Genomic DNA, 26,059 nt, shown 5'->3' with positions numbered 1-26,059 from the left:
TTGTACAGTACATTTTATTTCTTTGCTTACAATACAATAGCACATTAATTATACATAAAATAAGGTATATTTTGTGTAGTTTTATGGCTTATTTTGTGGAAATTTATATTTTATGGCGACCTGGGAACGGATTGTTCTCATTTTTAATGATCTCTTATGGGAAATAAATGTTTGGCAGACGAACTTTTCGCCTTACACACTTTCTGGGAACCAATTAAGTTCGTAAGATGAGGTATCACTGTACTAGAAAACGTTTTGAGCCTGCACGAATGGTTTGGAAGCAGGACTGCAAAATTGAATTTTTCATCAGTTTGCGTTCTGTGTTGGGGTCAGGTGGGCGGGACCAAGGCGGGAGTGGTGCGCTTCTTGGGCGAAACGGATTTTGCCAAAGGCGATTGGTGCGGCGTGGAGCTGGACGAGCCTCTGGGCAAGAACGACGGGGCGGTCACTGGCACCAGGTACTGGTGCACTCGCTCACCCACTTTCTGGTGTCAACTTTGTACGCGTGCCGCCGTCAAGTTTCCAATCATGCCATAAAAAGTCACTAGATTTGTTTCCGGTTGCCTTCATTTATTTATTCGGAATTGTTGGAAAAGTCAAAATTGCTTTGGGCTTTCATTGTTACAATGCCCTTAGGCCTTCTCTGGTCACCATCGTAACTAAAGCCAAACTCAGCATTTCCATTTGACAAGAAAATTCCCCAAATTCTTGCGATTCTTTAAAGGGCGGAATCTAATATGGATGCAGTATTTTAGTTGTATTTTCCTTTTTTTATTTTATAGCACACTATTTTTACCTTTATAGCCCAGTGCAACTTTGAAGTCCAATTCAATTGTACAGGTAACATCCGAGTTCTGTCCGGCGCGAGTTACGACCACCCGTTCTAACGACGATGACCGCCAGACCGTTTTTTAAAATTCTACGCCTGGCACCGCAACGCGCAAGCAGCCAGCAACGTGGACTACAATTTTGGCCAGCCAACATGTCACACACTCGCACAGCAATCTTTCGCGTGACGACACCTAATACAGTAGTTATACAATGCAGATACCGTCACGTAGTACTGTACACTGCTTTTTTCCTTCGGTGTCCGCCTGAGTCTGAGCGTGTGTGTCAGGCAACTGTACTTGTTGGTGGCCAGCAATCTTCCCCGTTCCCTGTGGAAGTCGGGGTGAAGCAGGGCTGTGTACTGGCCCCTGCTATATTCAACCTGTTCCTGATGGCAGCCACGCTCCTCTTCCATAAGTCCATCCAGGAAGGTGGCAGCGTACAAATCCAATTCCGCCTGGATGATAGCCTGTTCAACATCAGACGCCTACAGGCCAAGACCAAGACCCTGATCAGCGACATCCACGAGCTACAGTATGCAGATGATTGTGCTCTGTTGGCCCACAGCCTAGCTGCCATGCAACATGCCCTTGATACCATGTCCTCCGTCTACCGATCACTCGGTCTCGTGATCAATGTAACCAAAACGGAGGTCATGGCAAAAGAGAGTTCTCCTACCCCAGCGTTCACCATCAGTGGCACACCCCTCAAGGTTGTCCAACAATTCAGCTACCTCGGCAGCATTCTAACACCCTCCTGTCTAATTGACGATGACGTCCAGGCCCGCATCCATCAAGCCTCCAAAGCTTTTGGCAGATTGCGTACTCGTGTGTTCGAAAACAACCACTTAAGAACTCCAACAAAAGTCGCAGTCTACCAAGCAGTGTGTGTGTCCACGCTGCTATATGGCGCAGAAGCCTAGACCATCTATCAACGCCATGTGAGATGCCTTGATGCATTCCACATCAGATGCCTCCAACGAATCCTTTGCATCACCTGGCAGGATCGTGTCCCACACACCGACATCCTTCAACGCACCGCCTCCACCAGTATCGAGGCGATACTGGCAAAGAGGCAACTCCGGTGGGTTGGACATGTCATCCGGATGCCTAGCTGCCGCTTGCCTCGGCAGGTGCTTTATGGAAAACTCCTGTCAGCGAATAGGAAGCCTGGTGGTCCTAAGCTGCGATACAAAGACCAGCTTAAACAGACTCTAAAGAAATGCAACATCAAGCCCAGCGATCTGGAGTCTGCTGCAGCTAACAGGCCACTGTGGCGTTCCTTATGCCACGAAGGGGTGACACAACTTGAAAACAAACGCACCCAGAGGAGGATCGTGCGGCACGAGCAAAGACACCTTTGTGCTGCTTCAGTACCGCCTCGCCAGCCCGGTCCTGGCCTCACATGTCCTGAATGTGGCAGGATTTGTGGCTCCAGAATCAGGCTTCATAGTCACCCACAGTGGCATTGACACCAGCGCCGATAACCACTGTCCAATACCCCACAAAGCAATGGAAGCGACGTCATCTTCGACTTCGATGGACTGCCAAGAGAGAAGAGAGAGAGTGTCAGGCAACCTCTTCTAGCCGTTAGCAGGGAGAGCAGGTTAAGTATAACATTAATAAATGAACTGTACAGTAAACAGCTTTGTATACATTACAGGCACAGTTATACAGTAATAAAAATCAATAATATGAAATATAAAATGAGAAAAACAACACTAAAAGGTAAGTATAACATTTATCAATGAACTGTACAGTAAACAGTTTTGTATACATTACGGGTACAGTTATACAGTAATAAGTCAATAATACGAAACATAAAATTATAAAAATGACACTAGAAGTTATCAAATTTATAAATGAACTGTACATGGTTTGGTATATAATAGTATTCAATAGAAAATGTTGCTTAAAAACAACAGATTGACATCATATACTATCCTGTCGTGTGAACGTCGCGTCAGCCATTTTGATTGGATTTCGAATTGCGACCGTTTGACTTCTGACCGTTTTGTCGGAACGGAACCCGGAACTCGGATGTTACCTGTATCTAAATTGTAAGCACATGACATTTTCATTTAACCTTTGGTAATGCTTGTTCTGTAAATGTGAACACACAGTTTGTTCTTGAAATTCAGGTACTTTCAGTGTCTCCCCCGGTACGGCCTCTTTGCCCCCGTCCACAAGGTGACGCGTATCGGCTTCCCGTGCACCACGCCGACCAAAGTGAGGAGCTCCCACCGGAGGTCCCTCCTCAAGAGGAGCCCGAGTGCCTCCTCCATCAGCTCCATCAGCTCCACCGCCTCGTCCGTCAGCGGCAAACCCAGCCGAGCGGGACTGGTGAGGCGGCGCCGTCGCTTTTATTAGTCTGGCACTGGAGAAATTGACATTTAACAACAGCAAAGTGATAAAAGAAAGAGGAAACGAAAGAAGTAGAAAAACAAAAATACAGGAGCTGCTGTAAAGGCAGCTGCTCTCGTGGTGCCATCTTGAAGTCAAAAGAACAAAAAATAATAATAATGTGACAAAACAAAAGACACAGTCTTTGTTGTATGAAGCAGTTCTAGATGAAAGCGGAGAGGATCAAAGCATCCTTTTCATCAGTGGATCAATGACATCATGGTGGAATGGGCATATCTGATACAAGCGAAATGTTGAAAGCAAACACAGAGCTGTCACATCCATTGACCAAAAGACATTTCCTGTCCACTTCAATTCCAAGCTGCGGCAGTTCCATATACGCATCAGGGAAAAAAATGCTGAAAAACAGTCCATATCTGTTCCACACGACGACGTGTTGCGTCACACGAGTGTATGATTTTGAAGTGCGCCTTTCAACACTTTCATGTCTTTCAATTCCTTGATCTCCTTGATGTGCGTATCACCCTGACGCATAGCACACGCTTGCAAATTGTATAAAAGAAGCTATCGCAGGACAGAGAGATTGGGCGAACCACGGGGCAGAATCATCTCAGACTCATCTCGGACTCAGACCCAGCCAGACGCACCGCTCGCAGAGACCTGCTCAGCATCGCACGGAGTTTCACAGCACGACTTGCTCGACTCTACGCCACGATCAAGCTCTGCGCGTCATCTGCCTGGAAGATCTGACATCGAACCTACTTACAAATAAAGAGAAACATCAAACTCTTTATTGGCGAGCCAGCCAGGAGGATTTTTTTCCCTCCTCCTCAGCCCAATCAACTCCAAATGGAAAGAACCAGATTTCCCAGCCGCCTGTGAACCCGGCATCTTCACAGCAAGACCCCTCGAGCCGAGCTCCCGATGGGCCGCCACCACCCGTGGGCGCCCCGATCCCACCGTGAAACCTGCCGCACCCTGATGGCCAACATCGTTCAATTCGCCTGGCGACTCTGCAACTAGCTGCATCGTATATGTCCACGATCGCACATCGTCGGACATCGCTTATGTCCACGATCGGACATCATATATGTCCACGATCGGACATCGTCGGACATCGCTTATGTCCATGATCGGACTTCGGGAAGACGCTTCATGGCCGACACGGCCGCCGACGTCAGCGTTCTTCCTCAGCGTCCTGCAGAGCGCCATGGCAGCGCGATCAACGCCACCGTCGCCGATGACCCGCCTGTCCGTGCCCGGCAGCATGGCCAACCCCACGCACCTTCGTCCTCACAATCCCTCATCGATTCTCCGATTTGACCGATCCCAGCCGAACAACTCACGGTGAGAAGACCTTCCGGCATCGACTCGACGGCCGCGAGGAAAGTTTCCATCGATCGACTCAAACTGGCAGTCGAAGGGCACTCTTTGCCGTGCTCCCGTACAACGACTTCAGGCACCACGAAACCTCCTCGGAAACCACCCCACCGACGATGCCCGGTGACCGTCATCTTGCCTGGCCTCACCATGTCGCAGAATTACTTTTGTTTTTATTTCTTTTTCCTTCATCGTTTTCACCGACTTCGGATCCAGGAGGGGAGCCCTGTTGCGTCACACGAGTGTATGATTTTGAAGTGCGCCTTTCAACACTTTCATGTCTTTCAATTCCTTGATCTCCTTGATGTGCGTATCACCTTGACGCATAGCACACGCTTGCAAATTGTATAAAAGGAGCTGTCGCGGGACAGAGAGATGGGGCAGAATCATCTCGGACTCACAGACCCGCTCAGGCGCCCGGCTCGCGGACGGACATCACGGAGGGGAGCCCTGTTGCATCACACGAGTGTATGATTTTGAAGTGCGCCTTCCAACACTTTCATGTCTTTCAATTCCTTGATCTCCTTGATGTGCGTATCACCCTGACGCATAGCACACGCTTGCAAATTGTATAAAAGAAGCTATCGCGGACAGAGAGATTGGGCGAACCACGGGGCAGAATCATATCAGACTCATCTCGGACTCAGACCCAGCCAGACGCACCGCTCGCAGAGACCTGCTCAGCATCGCACGGAGTTTCACAGCACGACTTGCTCGACTCTACGCCACGATCAAGCTCTGCGCGTCATCTGCCTGGAAGATCTGACATCGAACCTACTTACAAATAAAGAGAAACATCAAACTCTTTAGACGCACAACAACTCAAAGTGACAAAACACAAAAACAACAAAAAAAGCAATATTGCTGCCTTCTCACATGCCAGTTTGCACTTCATATGGTTTTTGGTCTTCTTCTTTTGCTCAGTTGACAGAGACGTCGGCCAGATACGCTCGCAAAATCTCAGGTACCACGGCCTTGCAGGAGGCCTTGAAGGAGAAGCAGCAGCACATCGAGCAGCTGCTGGCCGAGCGCGACCTGGAGCGCTGCGAGGTGGCCAAGGCTACCTCCCATGCCGGTGAGGTGCAGCAGGAGCTCGTCCTGCTGAGGAGGGGCCGCGATCAGGTACGCTACCGCGCTGACTTTGCCTCCTCTGCCTCCTCTGCCAAGTTGACTTGAGAAAACGAACCACGTGGTAAATATGCGTGTGTGCCAGTACGCCGTGGAGACGGAGGCCAAGCTGGACCAGCTGAGGTCGATGGTGGAAGCAGCCGACCGGGATAAAGTGGAGCTGCTCAACCACCTGGAGGAAGAAAGAAGGTAAGGCTTTCCAGAGCCCGATGTAGCTTCAACATTTTCTGCTCGCTAAAGTGAATTTGTCTTGCCGCGGCAGGAAAGTGGAAGACCTGCAATTTCGCGTGGAGGAGGCGTGCATCACCAAAGGCGACCTGGAGGTAACATGACGCTTGCATAATTTGAAAAACTTGACTCCCAATACAGTGGGACCTTGGCTTACGAACTTAATTGGTTCCCAGACAGAGTGTATAAGGCGAAAAGTGTGTATCCCAAAAATTAATTTCCCATGGGAAACCATTAAAATGAGATTAATCCGTTCCCTGGTCCCCATAAAACATAATTTTGTACTTTCTAATTTTCTAAACCTTAAAACTACATAAAATATACCTTACTTTATGTATAATAAATCATAATACACAGTATTATGATTAAAGAAATAAACTGTACTGTACAATAAAGCCATTTTATTTACCTTTGTGATGGCCGTTAATGGTTTCAGGAATGGAGTGTCCGGTCTCCTCAGCATTAAACACTTGATGAGGAACGTAGGCTTCTTTCACCATCTTGAGGAATGATCCCTTGTAGGTGCTTTCTCTGTGATAATTGTATCTAGTTCATCAATTGTGATCTGTTTAGCTGGGTTAATAGCTTTTTGCATCAAGTGTACAGATGACTTGTGCGGGTTATTTGTGGAGCCTGATTGATGGCATATTTAACCTTCCAGTCTACACTTTGCTTTTGAACTATCAAAGTTGAAATGGGTCAAAATTTCACTGTTTTCTATACATTTCAATCCATTTCTATCCATTTCAAGAAAAGGGGAAAAAAACAAGTAAAATGGTGATTTTACTTGTTTTTTTCCCCTTTTGTTTTTGTTTTTGTTTCAAGCTCTATCCTCTCCCTTTCGTGCGTGTGTGTGTGTTTTCTCTCTCTCTGTCTGCCTGTCTCTTTAATGTTTAACCCCCCCTGGGTTCTTGACCAATCACGTGGCTTTAACCAAAGACGCCATTTTGTTTTTTGGAGAACGGCCTCACTCTCTCTGTCTATAACCCCATCCCCCACTGCTGCATTCTTGACCAATCACGTGGCTTTAACCGAAGACGCCATTTTGTTTTTTTGGAGAACGGCCTCACTCTCTGTCTATAACCCCATCCCCCACTGCTGCGTTCTTGACCAATCACGTGGGTTTAACCGAAGACTGGGGGCGAGGAATAGAGGACAAAAAAAGTCTGCTGCCATTTCCTTGTTGGGAGAACGGGCTCATTCACGAACGACACATCACTCATTGTGGCAGCTCCGTGTGTATCCCGAAAAATAGTTCGTATGCCAAGATAAAATTTTCATAAATGTAACGTTCGTAAACCGAAAAGTTCGTAATCCAAGGGGTTCGTTAACCGAGGTCCCACTGTACTTGAATCCACCTCAAAATGATCGTCAATGAATCTTCATTGTCGCAGCCATTTGGTGGGCTTATTTCAAACGCAACACACGGTCACAAAGGTAGAAACTGCTGCCAACCGAGATGACAGCGCCCAAAATGCAAAATTTGGACTTTGACATTTTTAATTTCTTTTCTGCATCCATCTTGGTCGACCTCTGCCGTCATCTTCCATATACAGTGATACCTCAGCTTACTAACTTAATTGGTTCCCAGAAAATGTGTAAGGCGAAAAGTTCGTCTTCCAAACATTTATTTCCCATAAGAAACCATTTAAATGAGAATAATCCGTTCCCAGGTCCCCATAAAAATTTTTTTTTCTACCAAATAAACCTTAAAACTACACACAATATACCTTATTTCATGTATAAGAAATGTGCTATTGGATTGTAATGAAAGAAACAAACTGTACTGTATAATCAAGTCGTTTTATTGACCTTTGTGATGCTCGATGTTGTTGCCTCTTGATGATATCCGAGTGAAGTAGCCGTGCTTTCTCAGCGATAATACCCTCACTCACACTGTCCCCTGCTCACTGCTTTTCATTAATCCAAATCAACAGAAGTTCTTCAACCTCTTCTTTTGCCTGAGACTTGCTTAGACAACACAGAAACACCCCTAGCCACACATAGCAATGATCGACTTTGCGTACTGGTACTGGGACGCAAAGTCACACAAACGCACACCTCGTTGGTGTTTTTTGATGATCTCCTTCTTCTGCTCGACCGTCATTTTTTTGTGTCCTCTTCGGCTTAACACTAGCCTGTGGTGGAGTCTTTTTCGCTCACATAATAGCAAAAGTACTCCACTCGATAATAAACCACATCTGCACTCAAAGAAAGGGGGTGACGAAAACGAGTCCCCCAGCCACAGTGGTGCTGTGTGGTTTGGTTCGTCCGCCGAAAACTAGTTCTTCAGCCGAGACTATATGCTCGCAAATTTAATGTTCATGAGGCCAAAAGTTCGTGTTTATAAGCTGAGGTATCACTGTAATAACCTCACCTCTCACCTCAACCGCCACCTCTGTCGTACGCTTTACGGAGCAAACTCAGTCGGCACCTCACTTTTTTTTGTTTTTGCTGCTGTGAAATGTCAATTTCTCCACTGTGAAACGAATAAAGGCTCATCTAATCTAACCAAATCAAATATGTTACCACCTAGACTGCTTTCGCCCTTGAGTCATCAACATACCCGTCACTTCACTCATACAGTGAGACCTCAACTTACGAACTTAATTGGTTCCCAGACAGTGTGTAAGGCGAAAAGTGTGTATCTAAAAAAAAAATTCCCATAGGAAACCATTAAAATGGGAATAATCCATTCCCGGGTTTCCATAAAATATACTTTTCAACTAAATGAGCCTTAAAACTACACACAACCTACCTTATCCTATGTATAATAAACATGCTATTGCATTGTAATGGAAGAAATACACTGCACTGTATAATAAAGTCACTTTATTTACATTTGTGATGGTCATTGATGGCTCTTAATTGACACCTGTTGCTTTCTGACTTGTAAGGTCTTACGAAACTGAGGCATCACATTATCATTCATCATGTTGATGATTTTTATAGCCTTTTCTGAATGGAACTGTTCAATAAAAGCCTGCACATCAACTGTTGAATGGCCTGCTTCTGCTTGTCCTCTTGAAGGCAAATCAAATTCTCTGTGTTGATGACCTCATTATGGTCAGCAACAAGCTCCTCGATGTCATCTGCATTCACTTCGAGTCCCGTAGGTGCTGGCAGAGATTTTATGACAACAAAAGGCGCAAGTCCGATGATTCCACGGACACGGAATAAAGCGCGACAAAAGAAGGCGGGCGGGGCGAATAAAATGGCACACTCGCGTCTAACAATCACCTCCTGCAAAGCAAACACTTGGAGCACAAGCAAACATTTGGAGCACAAGACGTAGCGATGGACTTTCGTCGTAATCATGTCACTGGTGAGGTGACAGTGACTCGTTGAAATAAAATGAAATTGCAGAACGACAATGAAATGAAGTGTCGCGAACGTAGGCCACGCCCGAGCTGTCAACTCGCACGTGACAATTTAGCGTGACTATTGACACGCTGTTCCGGTGTGTGTGAAAACACTAGCTCTGATTGGCTTACCATGAGACATGACTCTACCGTTTAGCCAATCACAATCACTTCTATCGCAACTTGACGTTCAAGTGTAGCAACACAAAAACGTTGGGAAGTGTTTGTCACCGCTCATTCAGTTAGACAATGCTTTCCAAACAGCCTAGAGTCTTAAGAAGTCGTGCGCTATTCTCGAACCAGAACGCACCCCAAGTCTTGGATGACAAATAAACAGAGCAGAGTAGACATGTACGGCTGGTAGTTTCTTCAATTTATTCATAGTAACGCACCACATTTGAACTGAGGCTGAACACGAGCCTGTGGTGTTTATTTTCCGGTCCCATAATAGTAAAATTATCAGCAAAAAGCTCCAAGTAGATGATCGACGTGTGCATTCAATGAGAAGGGGTATGGAAAGTAGCGCCGCGCTGTTCGGTCGTGCTTCTGCCGAAGATCACTTTCGCCAGATCCGAAGGTCGTGTGCTTGATGGACCGGCGGTGGTGGGTGTGTATTATGAAAATAGTACGTATTATAAGGCTTAATTTTCATAAATTTTACGTTCGTATGATGAAAAGTTTGTATTATAAGGCGTTCGTAAGTTGAGGTCTCACTGTACATGACATGTCCTTAACAGTATTACCTTTCACCTCATCTACCCAAAGACTCGTTAACCGCCGCCTCACCGTCAACTAACAGTATACTTTTTCCTCTCTTTTGTGTTCTCTCTTCGGCGCTAAATTCACCGCTAACACAGGGGTCGGGAACCTTTTTGACTAAGAGCTGCTGTGAAATGTCAATTTCTCCACTGTGAAACGAATAAAGGCTCATCTAATCTAACCAAATCAAAGATGTTACCACCTAAACTGCTTTCGCCCTTGAGTCATCAACATACCCGTCACTTCACTCATACAGTGAGACCTCAACTTACGAACTTAATTGGTTCCCAGACAGAGGGTGTAAGGCGAAAAGTGTGTATCTCAAAAAAAAATCCCATAGGAAACTATTAAAATGGGAATAATCCGTTCCCGGGTTTCCATAAAATATACTTTTCAACTAAATAAGCCTTAAAACTACACACAACTTACCTTATCCTATGTATAATAAACGTGCTATTGTATTGTAATGAAAGAAATACACTGCACTGTATAATAAAAACACTTTATTTACATTTGTGATGGTCATTAATGGCTCTTAATTGACACCTGTTGCTTTCTGACTTGTAAGGTCTTACGAAACTGAGGCATCACATTATCATTCATCATGTTGATGATTCTTATAGCCTTTTCTGAATGGAACTGTTCAATAAAAGCCTGCACATCAACTGTTGAATGGCCTGCTTCTGCTTGTCCTCTTGAAGGCAAATCAAATTCTCTGTGTTGATGACCTCATTATGGTCAGCAACAAGCTCCTCGATGTCATCTGCATTCTCTTAGAGTCCCGTAGGTGCTGGCAGAGATTTTATGACAACAAAAGGCGTGAGTCCGATGATTCCACGGACGCGGAATAAAACCCAACAAAAGAAGGCGGGCGGGGCGAATAAAATGGCACACTCGCGTCTAACAATCACCTCGTGCAAAGCAAACACTTGGAGCACAAGCAAACATTTGGAGCACAAGACGTAGCGATGCACTTTCGTCGTAATCATGTCACTGGTGAGGTGACAGTGACTCGTTGAAATGAAATGAAATTGCAGAACGACAATGAAATGAATTGTCGCGAACGTAGGCCACGCCCGAGCTGTCAACTCGCACGTGACAATTTAGCGTGACTATTGACACGCTGTTCCGGTGTGTTTGAAAACACTAGCTCTGATTGGCTTACCATTACACATGACTACCGTTTAGCCAATCACAATCACTTCTATCGCAACTTGACAGAGGGGTGCGTTCAAGTGTAGCAACACAAAAACGTTGGGAAGTGTTTGTCACCGCTCATTCAGTTAGACAATGCTTTCCAAACAGCCTAGAGGCTTAAGAAGTCGTGCGCTATTCTCGAACCTGAACGCACCCCAAATCTTGGATGACAAATAAACAGAGCAGAGTAGACATGTACGGCTGGTAGTTTCTTCAATTTATTCATAGTAACGCACCACATTTGAACTGAGGCTGAACACGAGCCTGTGGTGTTTATTTTCCGGTCCCATAATAGTAAAATTATCAGCAAAAAGCTCCAAGTAGATGATCGACGTGTGCATTCAATGAGAAGGGGTATGGAAAGTAGCGCCGCGCTGTTCGGTCGTGCTTCTGCCGAAGATCACTTTCGCCAGATCCGAAGGTCGTGTGCTTGATGGACCGGCGGTGGTGGGTGTGTATTATGAAAATAGTACGTATTATAAGGCTTAATTTTCATAAATTTTACGTTCGTATGATGAAAAGTTTGTATTATAAGGCGTTCGTAAGTTGAGGTCTCACTGTACATGACATGTCCTTAACAGTATTACCTTTCACCTCATCTACCCAAAGACTCGTTAACCGCCGCCTCACCGTCAACTAACAGTATACTTTTTCCTCTCTTTTGTGTTCTCTCTTCGGCGCTAAATTCACCGCTAACACAGGGGTCGGGAACCTTTTTGACTAAGAGAGCCATAAAAGTAAAATACAGTAAAGTCTCGTTATATCGATATTCTCGGGAGTCGGAAAAAATATCGATATAACCGGACTATCGATATATTCGATCCTGCAGCATGTAAATTTTCTCCTTGCGTTCATAGAAATAGTATCGTAATAAGCAGTACTATCGATATAACCGATATCGATATAACGAGACTTTACTGTATTTAGAAATGTTTTTTAGTGAGAGCCATACACACACACACACACACACACCCGCGGCCACTTTTCAACAGAATGTATTATTTAAAATAACTTTGTGATAATACTTGCCATTAATATGAATGGTTTTCCGTTCTTCATGGTTGGTTAAAAAAATCCAGCCAAACGATCGGAATGAAAGTCAACTTGCCGAGTCCATACGCAAAGTTACTGCTAGCTAGCCTGCACACGGCTCATTAGCTTCCACGCTTGCTTTCTGCTGTCTCTCGCAGAAGTATATTGATGCTAACATTAGCATGGGGCTTGTCAAAGTGCCCCTGACATTTGACTTTTTCATCGATGGTATTGTTTCATTGCAAATTGAACTCAGAACCTTTTCTCTCCACAAAGGCGAATCCTTCGGTCCATTCCAACCTGAAGTGTACGATACTTGTCTGTTTTTTTTTTTTTTACTCGTCAGGCTTATTTAAAAGGGCCGTTTACCTATTTCGACATGAACGGCCAGTATCATGCAATCAAAATTGCGCTTTCCGCCAACTGCAGCCCAAACAGGAGGTGAACAACAAAAAAGCGAGATTATGTACAGTGATACCTCAGCTTTCGAACGCTTTAGCTCACAAACCTTTCCCCTCACGAACATTAAATTCGCGAGAATATAATCTCGGCATACAAACTAGTTTTCGGCGGACGAACCAAACCACACAGCGCCACGGTAGCTGGCGGACTAGTTTTCGTCACCCCCTTTCTTTGAGCACGGACATGGTTTGTTATCAGGTGGAGTACTTTTGCTATTATGGGATCGAAAAATACCCCACCAGAGGCTAGTGTTAAGCCGAAGAGGACACAAAAGAAAATGACGGTCGAGCAGAATTAGGATATCATCCAAAAACACCAGTACGCTAAGTCAAGCATTGCTACCATCCATTGACAACTACCATCACAAAGGTAAATAAAACTACTTGATTATCCGGCAGTTTATTTCTTTAATTACAATCCAATAGCACATTTATTATACATAAAATAAGGTATATGTTGTGTCGTTTTAGGGCTTCTTTAGTAAAAAATTATGTTTTATGGGGACCTGGGAACGGATTATTCTCATTTTCTTATGGGAAATAAATGTTTGGCAGATGAGCTTTTCGCCTTACACACACTTTCTGGGAACCAATTAAGTTCGTAAGCTGAGGTATCACTGTATTTAGTTTTATCCACGAGCCAGATGCAATCATCAAAAGAGCCCTATATGGCTCGCGAGCCATAGGTTCCCCACCCCTGCGCTAAGACACGTCTTGTTGATGTCACACTGTTGGAGCTTTTTATTGTCTATGTGTGATTCCCTCCCCTGTGTCTGTTAACATGTGTCCTCAAGTATGCACGTTTGGGCCGCTTTCTGGCTTTTCTCTCTCTCTCTCTCTCTCTCTCTCTCTCTCTCTCTCTCTCTCTCTCTCTCTCTCTCTCTCTCTCTCTCTCTCTCTCTCTCTCTCTCTCTCTCTCTCTCTCTCTCTCTCTCTCTCTCTCTCTCTCTCTCTCTCTCTCTCTCTCTCTCTCTCTCTCTCTCTCTCTCTCTCTTTCTCCCACTAACAGACGCAGATCCGCCTGGAGCATGGCTGCGTTAAGGAGCTCGAGCAGAGCCTGCTCTTTGAAAAGACCAAAGCTGACAAACTCCAGCGGGATTTAGAGGACGCCAGGGTAAAAAAAAAGAAAAATCTGAAAATGGCCACCGGGTAACCCAAACAAAAACACACTGAAGCTCAGTCAGGTCGCTGATTCTTATAAAATGAGCACGTCGGACCTTTAACAGATGCTCTAGCATCTCCTTTTGCCTTTGACCCTGAGCCTCCTCTTTGCTGTCCTCACAGGTGGCCGCGGTATCGGAGCGTTCACGCATCATGGAGCTGGAGCGGGAGGTGTCGGACCTGCAGCTGCGTCTACGGGCGTCGCTTCAAAAGGAGGATGCGGCGTCGCTCTCCCAGCAGCAGCTGGCCAGCCTGAAGGCGCAAGCCCAGTCCCAAGAGCAGAAGGTGACTTTTGGACCCTTTTGGAAAACCCGAGTCGAGTTACTCGGACGTCAAAAACAAAGCGGGGCAAACGCGTCGCCTCCGTCTCGTCTACCGCAGATCAGCGAGCTGAGCGTGGAGCTGGAGAGTCAAGACAAGGCGCTGCGCTGCGTTCAGGATGAGAACAACTTAGTTCAACAGCAGCTGAGTAGCTTGGTAAGAGAAAAAAAAAAGCCGAAAATTGGATTGGATCAGCCTTGATAGTCTCGCAGTGGAGAAATTAAAATTTCTCAGCAGCATAGTGATGAAAGGAAGACGAAAGTAAAGGAAGAAGTACAATACAGGAGCTGCTGTAAAGGCAGAAACTCTTGTAACGCCATCTTGAACAACAACAAAAATAACAAATAATGTGACACAACACAAAAGACACGGACAGTCATTCAAGCACTTGCTGCACTCTTTGTTGTATGAAGCAGTTCCAGATAAAAAAGGAGAGGATCAAAGTGTCCTTTTTACCAGTGGATCGGGGACGTCATGGTGAAATGTGCACGTCTGCAACATGCTAAATGTTGAACGCAAACAGGAAAGCTGTAGCATCCATTGACGAAAAGACATTTCCTGTCACACATTAATCCGCTTCAATTCCAAGCCGCGACAGTTCCACATACGTATCAGACAAACAAATGCTGAAAAACAATCCGTATCTGTTCCACACGACGCACAATAACTAAGTGACAAAAGGAAACACAAAAACAAAAAAGCAAGATGGCTGGCTGCCATCTTGCACTTCTTCATATGGTTTGTTCGCCTTCCTCACATGTATAAATCCACTTCATTTCCAAGCCGCGACAGTTCCACTTCCGCATCAGATGCTTTTTTTCTTCTAATCGGGGGCTCCTCAAGCCATTCAGCCTTGGACTGTCCAACAGTAGCGACCTTTCCGCTGACCAAATCGGGCTGTCAAAATGCTGCCCACGACAGGTGCAAAAAAAGCACAAAATGGCCCCCGAGCTGACCAGCCGTGACAGTCAAATGGCAGTGACCTTTCTCCCAAATGCTTCTTGTATCTTCCTCCCCTTGCAGAAACTACAGCTGCAGCGGGCTGAGCAAGAAAGCGGCAAGATGACCAAAGCCGTGCGAGGTAAACGTCATCAAACGTCACCTCATTTCCTTCGGTGCCTGTCGTGTCACCACTTACTTACCCGTCCCGCCTCCCCTTTGCCGACCTCACCCGCCAATTACTTGCGCTGCCATCTTAGCTGTCGCCCGCGTGGCCTTCTGTTGCTCTTTGTCAGAATTGGAGCAGAAGAATAAGGACTTGCAGGAGCTGGAAGAGGCGACTCGGGGCCGGGAAGACGACCTCAAGGCTCGGCTCTCTCAGGTTAACCTTGACATTGAATTTCACATATTCCATTGGAACAATCGTCATTCTCTGACATTGAATTTCACATATTCCATTGGAACAATCCTCATTCTCTGACATTGAATTTCACATATTCCATTGGAACTATCCTCATTCTCATGGACATTTTAAATGTCTTTCAGACTGAAATCCGCAAAAAAGGATGAGAAATGTTGCACCGGATCAACTAATCCGTGATCAATTTCATCGCTGATTACCGTATTTTCCAGTGTATAAGGTGCACCCAAAAAAAGCCTTGATTTTCTGTAGCCTGTAGTGCCCGATAATATGGTGTACCTTATATTTGGAAAACGTTTATATACAGTAAAGTCTCGTTATATCGATATTCTCGGGAGTCCGAAAAAAATATTGATATAACCGGGACTATCGATATATCCGACCCTGCGCGTATGTAATTCTGTCCTTGCGTTCATAGAAATAGTATCGTAATAATATCGATATCGATATAACGAGACTTTACTGTATTTAGATATATTTGGAAAACATTTTACATTCACTGAAGGTCCGCCTTATAGTCCGATGTGCCTTATACACTTAACATCCGAATTACAACCAGCGCGAGTTGCGACCGCCCGTACTTACGACCATGACCGCCAGACCCTTTTTTTCTTCCATGCCTGGCACCGCAACGCGCAAGCAGCTGGCAACGCATACTACAATTTTGGCCAGCCAGCATGTCACACACTCGCACAGCAATCTACTGCGTGACTACACTCAATACAGTAGTTATACAGTGCAGATACCGTCTCGTCAACATTTCCTGTTGTACCGTACACTGCTTTTTTCCTTCCACGTCCACCTGAGTCTGAGCGTGTGTGTCGGGCGACCTCTTCTTGCCGTTAGCAGGGAGAGAAGGGTAAGTATAATATTTATAAATGAACTGTACAGTTAACCAGTTTTGTATACATTGCAGATACAGTTATACAGTAAAACAAATCAATAATATGAAATATAAAATGATGTAAATGACACTAAAAGTGATCAAATTTATAAATGAAATGTAAAGAGTTTGGTATATAATAGTATTCAATTGAAAATGTTGCTTAAAAACAACAGATTGACATCAGATACTATGCTGTCATGCAAGTCACCCATTTTGAATGGATTTTGACTTACGCCCGTTTGATTTACGACTGTTTAGTCGGAACGGAACCCGGTCGTCACTCGTATGTTACCTGTATGTAGAAAACAGTTTGAAAATACACAATTCATTGGGGTGTGCGCCTGATACTCCGGTGCGCCTTATACACCGGAAAATCCGGTATTTTTTACTCATCAGTGAACCATTTGAACACCTCTGATTTGCTCAACATTTATTTTCTGTTCGGCCTCTTCCCAAACGGGGTCTGTGGTTGGCGAGTCTCGCTTTAAGATGGAGCCCCCCCAGGCTCCGGCGTGCTGCGCCTTCCCGTGCACGCTCCGGTGAACGCAGAGCATCAAACTTATTATTTCATGTTCTCGGGCGGCGCTAAGTCACGTCCGCACGGTGGTCACATGCTTGCTATCTTGTCCATGCAGGCCACTGAGACGTCAGAGGGGGCTTTGCTGTCCGCCGACGAGCTGAGAGAGGAGAAGAAGGCACTGGAGACGCAGGTTAGAAGGCAACGGACATTTTCAAAGTGGGCCGGCGCACTTGCGATGACGCGCTCAAATCTGTGTGAGGTGTGATGATGTCATCTTCACGCTGATTAATCGAGAGAGAAGTAAAGCCTTTCGGTGGGGGTCCTCAACCGCCACTCACTGTGCGTCACTTGGGGAAAAGTGACAACATTTCAAAAAAGACGCAGGACTGATTTCAAACCGTCTTTCTAAAGTCAAAGTGTAAGTTTTTGCCTTGCCGTGTACATTTGAGTAGAGGTGAGTTTACAAAACAAACAAACAAAAATGGAAGAATATAATTGATTTAGGTTTTTAAACTGATCGATAATTATTTGCACCGATTCTTTAATCAATCAAAAGTTAGAGGAGCCAAATGAGGTGACGCCCCTGGTGAGGTGTTATGGGCATAACCGAGGGGATGACCTACGTCACCCAGCTGGCCTAGGAACGCCTCGGGATCCGCCAGTAAGAGCTGGAATAAGTGCTGGGGAGAAGGAAGTCTAGGCTTCTGTGTTGCTGCTGCCCCCATGACCTAACCCCGGATAAGTGGCAGAAAATGAATGGATGGAAGTTTAAATGTTATTTTATTTGAAATGACGAGCTTCCAGATGCTTCCAGCCTGATGCGTGATGCTTGTTGTCGCCGGCGTGGAAACTAAAAGCAGCAGTAATGGAGGAGATGGGGGTGGGTCCTACTCCTGGTTACATAATTGAAACCAGAGAGCGAGCGAAAGCAAGAGATGAGGAAAAAGCCTCTTCTGACTCACTCCCTCATAATCGCTTGTCGAGTATTGATGGGGTGAGCCCTTTATTGATGCCAGCGACCACCCAGGAATGGACGTTGCGTCGCTGCGCGGCACTTTCTCCGGGGCCGCCGCGTACTCTCCTTGCTACCAGGTACGACTCATCGCCTCTTTCGCACAGAGTGAGGGACGTCACGGGCGCAAAAGCCGTTTGGCCAACGTCAACGGCTCAAAGTGTATCGGTGACCTTGGAAAAGATAGTCCAATTGTGTCATCCTCTGAATCATTTGACCCCAAATTTTCCAAGATTTTCCATCTTTTCGTGCTGAAATCCTTGTCATTGACACATCTAAATTATTGACTTCTGCCACATGTGTTCAATCGTTTATTTTTAGCCACATCCGAGTGTTGCAGTCATTCATATCTGTGCACCGGTACATTTAAGTCACAGGTGTCCAAGTCGAGGCCTGTGGGCCAAAATCTGGCCTGTCACATCCTTTTATTCAGCCCGCAAAAGCAATTCAAACCTGTGAAATTCCATGATCATCTATTGAGCTAGCTGACAAGATAGCAACTGGGCTACTGAGCTAGCGATCTCTTTCTATTCAGATAGCTGGATACTTCCTTACATCAGTGGTGTCCAAGTCAAGGCCCCGGGGCCAAATCTGGTCCGCCACATCCTTTTATGCGGCCCACCATAGCAATTCAAACCTGTGAAATGTCATGCTCATTTATTGAGCTAGCTAGCTAGCAAGATAGCAACCGGGCGAGTGAGCTCGCTTTCTCTCTTTCTAATCAGATAGGCTAGACCCTTACATCACAGGTGTCAAAGTCGAGGCCCGGGGGCCGAATCTGGCCTGCCACATTTTGGCTTGCGAAAGCAAATCAAACTTGTGAAATTACATGATCATTTATTGAGCGAGTTAGCTGGTTCTCTTTATATTCAGATAGTGGGCTAGTCCCTTACATCACAGGTGTCAAAGTCAAGGCCCGGGGGCAAAGTCTGGCCGGCCGCATGCTTTTATTCAGCTCGCAAAAGCAAATCAAACTAGGGAAATTCCATGCTCATCTTTTGAGCTAGCTAGTGAGATAGCAACCTGAGCTAGTTATCTCTCTATTCAGATAGCTGGCTACTCCCTTACATCACAGGGCCCCGTGGCCAGATCTCGCCCTGCATATCAATTTATTCGACCCACCAAAGCAATTCAAACCTGTGAAATTCCATGCCCATTTATTGAGCTAGCTATTTAGTGATCTAGCAACTGAGCGAGTGGGCGAGCTAGCTCTCTTTCTATTCAGATAGCTGGCTACTCCCTTACATCAGAGGTGTGAAAGTCAAGGCCCAGGAGCCAAATCTGGCCGCCACATCATATTATTCGACCCGCGAAAGCAAATAAAATTTGTGAACTTCCAGGTGGACTCACTGACGCAGCAGAATTGCAAATACCAGGAGGAGCTCAAAGTCGCCCGGGAGCAGCAGCACCACATCCAGAAAGACACGTAAGTTGCAATCATTATCTTTGGGTGGGGCACGGACGAAACAGCGACCGTTGAATGATGGGATGCGTCTCTTGGTGCAAAGACTCCATTTGAAGGAAAGAGGCAGTAATTATTCAAAGTAGCAGATGATGCGTGTTGGTTTTTTTTTGCCTGATGTTCACATTTATTTTTAGAACGTATGCGCGCGGGTGTTTGTTCATCTCCTCACCATGATGTGGGGGCTGCAAATTGATCGAATTGGTTGAGCGCAATCAAAATTTCCGGCGTGCTTTCGTCTCCAGCAATGACGTCTCCGTGTGCGCGTGTACGTGTACGTGTGACTTTGTAGAGTGAGAACATCTGCGAACGCCGCAGCTCAGATGTTTCTTTCAATGAAGACTGACAAGGCAGTAAAGCTCATTTTTGTTGGTAGTTCGATGATTTATTTAACTGGTTTGCTGCCGTTCCCAAATTTCTGTGGGAATTGAAAAGTGTGACGAGCGCCATTCGCAAATTTGTTCTTTTTTTTTTTTGCGGGTAGGAGTGCCGATAAAGCACTGGTCAGACCCCTGGCCATGTATTTCCCTTCCACAAGGGGGCGACATTTGCCTTTTTTCCATGTTGGCGTTTTGTTCCAGCTTCAGCTGTTGTTAAAGTGCCATATAAACCAATATGGATGTACAGTAAAGTCTCGTTATATCGATATTCTTAGGAGTCAGAAAAAATGTCGATATAACCGTACTATCGATATGTCCGATCCTGTGCCCTACTGCATGAAGCGGGGGCAATAAATGGGGGATCATTCACATGGCATGTAATTTTCTCATTGGGTTCATGGATTGCGTATCTAGCATGCTTTTGTACTGTAGTGAAGTGAAAAATAAACTTATGCATTAAATAAAAACATCATTTATTATTTTTATAACACACTCTTGCAATCGTGTCTCTGAGTAGCACTCGACATTGTTGACATTGTACACACGCGAGAAACCATGAACACCAGCATGTACAAACATATGAAAAACTGATTATTGCAAGCGATAAAGATATCTGAATACAACACAATTAAATACATGTATGGAAAACGAAAACTGCAATGTTTACATTACTTACCTTGAAGTATTCTGCGGCACGTCGACCTATTTCGCGATGGAGTTGCTTGTTGGATTGTCCATCACAGCCATGATTGCCTTGTACGTTGTTCGGATATCACAATTCGTTTCCCCAGCGTTGAAATTGGTGTCAAACAACTCTAGACTGTATAAGAAGACTACAGTATTATGACGTTCTCATCCTCTTTGATCCATGTCTGAAGTCCAACGCTTCGTATGCTGTCTGTATTATGGTCGAAAATGCCGTCTGCTACACTGCGCATGACACGGAAGCTGGTCACGTGACCAACGGTGCGACTTATACAGATTTCGATAATGGTGGTACTGTATAGAAACCCCTAAGCAAATATCGATTCAACTTAAACTGCTTTTGTATCGATATAAACATAGCAAAATGGCCGGCGGGAGATGAAAAAGAGCACCGTAGTAATCGGATTATCATAATAACCATGTATCGTGCTAAACGTAACTACAGTAAAGTCTCGTTATATCGATATTCAAGGGAGTCCGAAAAATATCGATATAACCGGGACTATCGATATATCCGATCCTGCGCCGAACTGCATTAAACAAAAGCCGCCAAAAGAGGGCAGCCAAGCGCCATATAAGAAACGGAGCTGGCCATTAGCTCCCTTTTTTTTGGGTCAGAGATGTTCCCCCAATGTTGCCTCAAAATGGCACATATAATTCTTTAATGATTGTAAACATGTATGCTTTAATCTTCAGAACTACAGTGTATTTGAAACATATTCATAACTGGATGTGTAACAAGAAAGCATATTATCCGAATCTGAAGCCATTGTTTGGATTCACAAGCAATGCAAGACGTCTTGGCGTGAAGTCATTTTTATTTGCATTTGAATAAAAAGTGACATCGGCTGTCCTTTAATACACAGTATGGAATGTTAATAATTTTCAAAATCATCGCGCTTCAGCAGACAAAACAAGAAGCATTGTTGCAAAAAACGATTGCATTCATATACAGTACAGTGGGCATGTACATAACACAACAGGGAAACTGCAACGCTTACATCTTACTGTATTATGTATACAATTTAAAAAAGTCATCAATCTTCTTCTGCTTCCCATTTTTACCTTTTAACACAAACACTTCAATCTCGTCTGCTACACACGAGCTAGCGTCTGAAAATGAAAATGGCTCTGCTACACGGGTGCTGGGCACGTAACCAAGTCACCTGACCAAGTCGACCAATGGCGCGACTGATGGCGTGACACGTAACCAAGACACGTGACCAAGTTGACCAATGGCGCGACGGATATATCGATATAAACAACAAAAATGGCCGGCGGGGGATGAAAAGGAGCACCGTAATAACTGGATTATCATAATAACCGGGTATCGTACTAAACAGTACTAATTATACATGAAAAGACTAGAAATGTGCAAGGGAAATGAAAATAGTATCGTAATAAGCAGTATTATCAATATAACCGATATCGATATAACGAGACTTTACTGTATTGCGTTGTATTTTGTACATCTGCCCCTATTTCAAGGTCAAATAACTCCAGACCCATATCATTAAGAAATTAACACTTTTTATCTGATGAAAGAAGTCATTCAAAGGTTTCTAACGCTGTATTGAATCTTTATGTAGTCCTAAAACTCAATATTCTGTGGCTCCTGGAATATGAGTGACAATGATTAAAACCCTGGCATTGGAGTGGACACATTTTTTCACATCATCTGCCAGTTAAAGGACCACCGACGTCTCCGGACAAGTTGTGTCTATAATTTGTAAAATGGCTTCAAATGACTTCTACTGAGCGTATTTTACAAAGATTCCACCGCATATAGCAATATTTTAAGTCTTGTTTTTGAGTTGGTGACGAGTCATCACGTCACTGAAGGAACGCCCCTGACCGAGAAAGGACACTAGCAGTCCTTTGATCACGTCAATGCATTTTGCGGTACTTTGCTTGGTCTGAAAACTTCGTGTTGATGGTGAAATTAGAAGGAAAACACAAATAACGTGATGGTGAATCCTTGTGTGTTGTGACAAAAATGTTGAGCCCATTTCCACACGGAGCTTTGTCGCCATCTTCTGCCTTTTTTGGGTGTGACACCCCCCCCCCCCCCCACACACCACCGATGCCTCAAAATGACACGGAATAAATTCTTTAATCGATTGCAAACATGTATGCTTTCCTCTACAGAACTATTTGAATCATATTCAAAACTGGATGAGTAACAAGAAAGCATGTTCTCCGAATCTGAAGCCATTGTTTTGATTCTCGAGCAAGGCAAGACGTCTTGGCGTGACACCACGAACAAGGGGGCGGGACCTTCTGAAACTGGCCACTTCCGGTTTTGATTTTTTTGCAGTTTCAGCACACTTTAAGACATTTTTATTGGTGTTTTGTATTTTAGATGCTACAAAACATTTTTCTGATGTCAGTTAGGAAACAAAAAAGTGATGTCGGTTGTCCTGTAATTGATTTTCAAAATAGAAAGATGTGTCAAAAGGCTTTTTTTAATGTGCGCAGAAAGATGCCCACTGAGGTCTCCGGCGACCATGAATCGTCGGACGCGGTCACCAACGACAAAGACCTCGAGCTGCAGAGGCTACGGAACGAGGTGCTTGGCCAGAAGAAGGACCCCGCCACAGATCCTCTTTGGTCTTCACCGTGGCGTTTACTCCGCTTTTCTCCCGTCAGGTGGCGGCGTTGCGGGGCCAGACCGCCGCAACCAAGACGCTGCGTTCGGCTGAGGCTACGCCGGAGCACGACAAGGCTCACTTGAGGGATCGTGGCAGGGGTGCGGCGTCGGAGGACGGCGAGCGCGAGGAGCCTCTTTCAGGTGATGAAAAACCAGACTGAAGAATAGCTGCCGTTAGCCACCGTGCTAAATCGCCACCGCCCCCTACAGGTGACAAAGCTCTGGAGCAGCTTAGAGAGAAGAAGGAATTCGCCGAGGGTCAGGTGAGCCGGTCATTCGTCCGCGTTTTGCCATCGTCACCGAGTAGATGTTTGACCAAACTTTTCTTCCGACAGATTGACTTCCTGAATAGCGTCATCGTCAACCTGCAGCGCAAGAATGAAGAGCTGAAGATCAAACTGAAGAAGCTGGCCCTGGCCGAGTTCATCGGCAGCAACGCCGCAGACGGGTAAGGCGCGGCCCACGCGCTGACGTCCTCCCCCCGTCGCACTTCCGCCATTTTTGCTCTCGTTTGTCCAGTGCGGAGCCGTCGGAGCCCAAGCGCGACAAGAAACCACCGCTACGTCCCTTCTGCGACATCTGCGACCGCTTCGACCTGCACGACACGGAGGACTGCCCCACGCAGGCTCAGAGTCCCGACGCCGTGCCGCACTCCAGCTACCGCGGCCACCGCGACAGCGAACGGCCCTACTGCAAAGTCTGCGAAGTCTTTGACCATAGTACCGAGTCGTGCAGCGATGATCGCACCTTCTAGGCAAAACCTCGGCCCTCCCCACATGAGTACTCTTCCCGAACAATCGGAGCGTCACTCGCTAGCGCATTCGTCTCGCAGCGCGGAGGTCCGCAGGTTCGATTCCGGGGTTTACCCTGTGGAGTTTGCATGTTCTTCCCGTGCCCTCGTGGCTTTTTTCCCTGTTTCCTCGCACATTCCCCAAAAAACATGCGTGGCAGCTTCATGGAACAACTCGAAAGGCGCGCAAATGATTGTTCAGCTCTCTTTGGGATGCAATTATTTGGCAACCGGTTCAGGGTGTCCCCCACAAACGATGGGGTTAGGTTTCTGGCATGACCCTCGTGAGGATTAAATGGTTTGCATCATGGACGCAAAGACATTTTTGCTCTTAACTCATTCACTGCCAGATGTGCAAAAAAAATTGTCCAATTTTTGTATTTTTCACTCGAATTCCAGTACCCACAGAATCTTCAGTTTTCGGACTACATAAGCATTCAATACAGTGTTGACAACCCCAGACTCTTCTTTTATCAGAAAAAAAGAGTTAATTCCTAAATTATATGGGTCTGGAGTTATCTGGGGCGGATTTAAAAAAGGTAAATGCTGACCCCTCGTGGGAGGGAAAATCCAGCACTTTATTAACACAATATTAACAAATTCTGCAATGGCGCTCCGCGTCACGCTGTTCAATTCCCGAATAAATTCAGGAATGGCAGGGAATGAGTTAAAACACATTTTATCATTGACACTTGTCATGATTCATCATATTTTTTCTGTAACTAATCCTTGTTTCCGGTTGTTTTTTGTTAACCCCCCGACACTGGTCCCTGCGACGTAAGCGACCTAGCACAATTCCGTTGTTACTGTAGCAGCTCTGCAAATTTTCAGTCTTTTGCACTCTTCACTTTAACCCCGAATCACGACGTCCAGGCGGCGTTTGCGACTATTCATGACAAAATATCTTACTTGTTTTTCCAAATTGATGGAGCATGATAGCATAAGCTAATCAGCTTACTTGCTGCTGCTCTCATGCTAACCAAAACTGAATTTCTACAACTTATCCATATCACAATGAAGCACATTTTTTGGGGGGAATCACACTGAATATCTGTATGTACAATATGACTCGGATTTTGAAAAAAAAAAAAATAAGCATCAGAAACTTCTAATGTGCCATCATGCAGCTCAAGTGTACAAAATGCTTATTTTTCTGCACTGTTTATAAAAATGCCCTATCATTTATTTGTATAGAAAACCAAATCTTGTGCACTTTGTATGTGATGTATTCCTGTTTTATATGTGCCAGGCGTCTCTGGATCGGTTTGTCAAATGTCCCCATTTTTCTTGTCCTCTTAACTGTCCAATACAAAGCAACAAGTCTACTCTTGCTTGGTTTTTGCCATGTCACCCAAATTTGACATAAAGACCTTTTTCCCACTTTAACATCGCCCGTTTGTCCTAAAAAAACTGACAAAATCTCAAGTATACATCTCTTTGAAGATGTATGTCTGAATTTCTTAATGATTTCACATTACCGGTTGGATTTAGTCAAATAAAAATGTGTTTACCAAACCAGAATGAACAGGCCTCCCTTTTTAAATACAGTAATACCTCAGCTTACGAACTTAATTGGTTCCCAGAAAGTGTAAGGCAAAAAATTTGACTTCCAAACATGTATTTCCCATAACAAACCATTAAAATGTGAATAATCTGTTCCCAGGTCACCATAAAACATAATTTTCTACTAAATAAGCCTTAAAACAACACAAAATATACCTTATTCTATGTATAATAAATGTGCTATTGTATTGTCATTAAAGACACAAACTACTATACAATAACGTTTTATTTACCTTTTGTGATGGTAGTTGTCAATGGATGGTAGCAATGGTCGACTTGGCGTACTGGTACGGGGACACTAAGTCACACAAACACACCTTGATTCGTGTTTTTCAATGATCTTCTTCTGCTCGACCGTAATTTTTTTTTGGTCCCATAATAGCAAAATTACTCCACTCGCTAAACAAAACACGTCCACACTCAAAGAAAGTGGGTGACGAAAACTAGTCCGCCATCCACCGTGTGGTTTGGTTCGTCCGCCAAAAACTAGTTCGTCAGCCAAGACTATATG

General features: G+C 45.0%; 1 protein-coding gene across 1 annotated transcript in view; it reads left to right on the top strand.

Annotated features, from left to right (window-relative positions):
* The window catches only part of clip1b (CAP-GLY domain containing linker protein 1b), a 29,668-nt gene extending 4,162 nt beyond the window's left edge, over positions 1-25,506 (top strand). Inside the window, exons 4-20 of the mRNA XM_089020612.1 lie at positions 334-458; positions 2,969-3,170; positions 5,496-5,693; positions 5,785-5,888; positions 5,962-6,022; positions 13,748-13,852; positions 14,023-14,184; positions 14,281-14,376; positions 15,244-15,301; positions 15,456-15,541; positions 17,102-17,176; positions 19,339-19,424; positions 23,024-23,114; positions 23,195-23,336; positions 23,406-23,458; positions 23,531-23,643; positions 23,715-25,506. Of these exons, the coding sequence (XP_088876738.1) occupies positions 334-458; positions 2,969-3,170; positions 5,496-5,693; positions 5,785-5,888; positions 5,962-6,022; positions 13,748-13,852; positions 14,023-14,184; positions 14,281-14,376; positions 15,244-15,301; positions 15,456-15,541; positions 17,102-17,176; positions 19,339-19,424; positions 23,024-23,114; positions 23,195-23,336; positions 23,406-23,458; positions 23,531-23,643; positions 23,715-23,949 (1,992 nt within the window). The 3' untranslated portion in view covers positions 23,950-25,506. The remainder of the gene's footprint in view (positions 1-333; positions 459-2,968; positions 3,171-5,495; positions 5,694-5,784; positions 5,889-5,961; positions 6,023-13,747; positions 13,853-14,022; positions 14,185-14,280; positions 14,377-15,243; positions 15,302-15,455; positions 15,542-17,101; positions 17,177-19,338; positions 19,425-23,023; positions 23,115-23,194; positions 23,337-23,405; positions 23,459-23,530; positions 23,644-23,714) is intronic.
* Positions 25,507-26,059: the final 553 nt, after the last annotated feature.

The sequence above is a fragment of the Hippocampus bargibanti genome, linkage group LG18 (genome assembly GCF_051943395.1).
Source record: "Hippocampus bargibanti isolate YZ-2025 linkage group LG18, ASM5194339v1, whole genome shotgun sequence".
Classification (NCBI taxonomy): domain Eukaryota; kingdom Metazoa; phylum Chordata; class Actinopteri; order Syngnathiformes; family Syngnathidae; genus Hippocampus; species Hippocampus bargibanti.
Note: the sequence above shows the minus strand (reverse complement) of the source record. Positions and strands in the feature narration are given on the sequence as shown.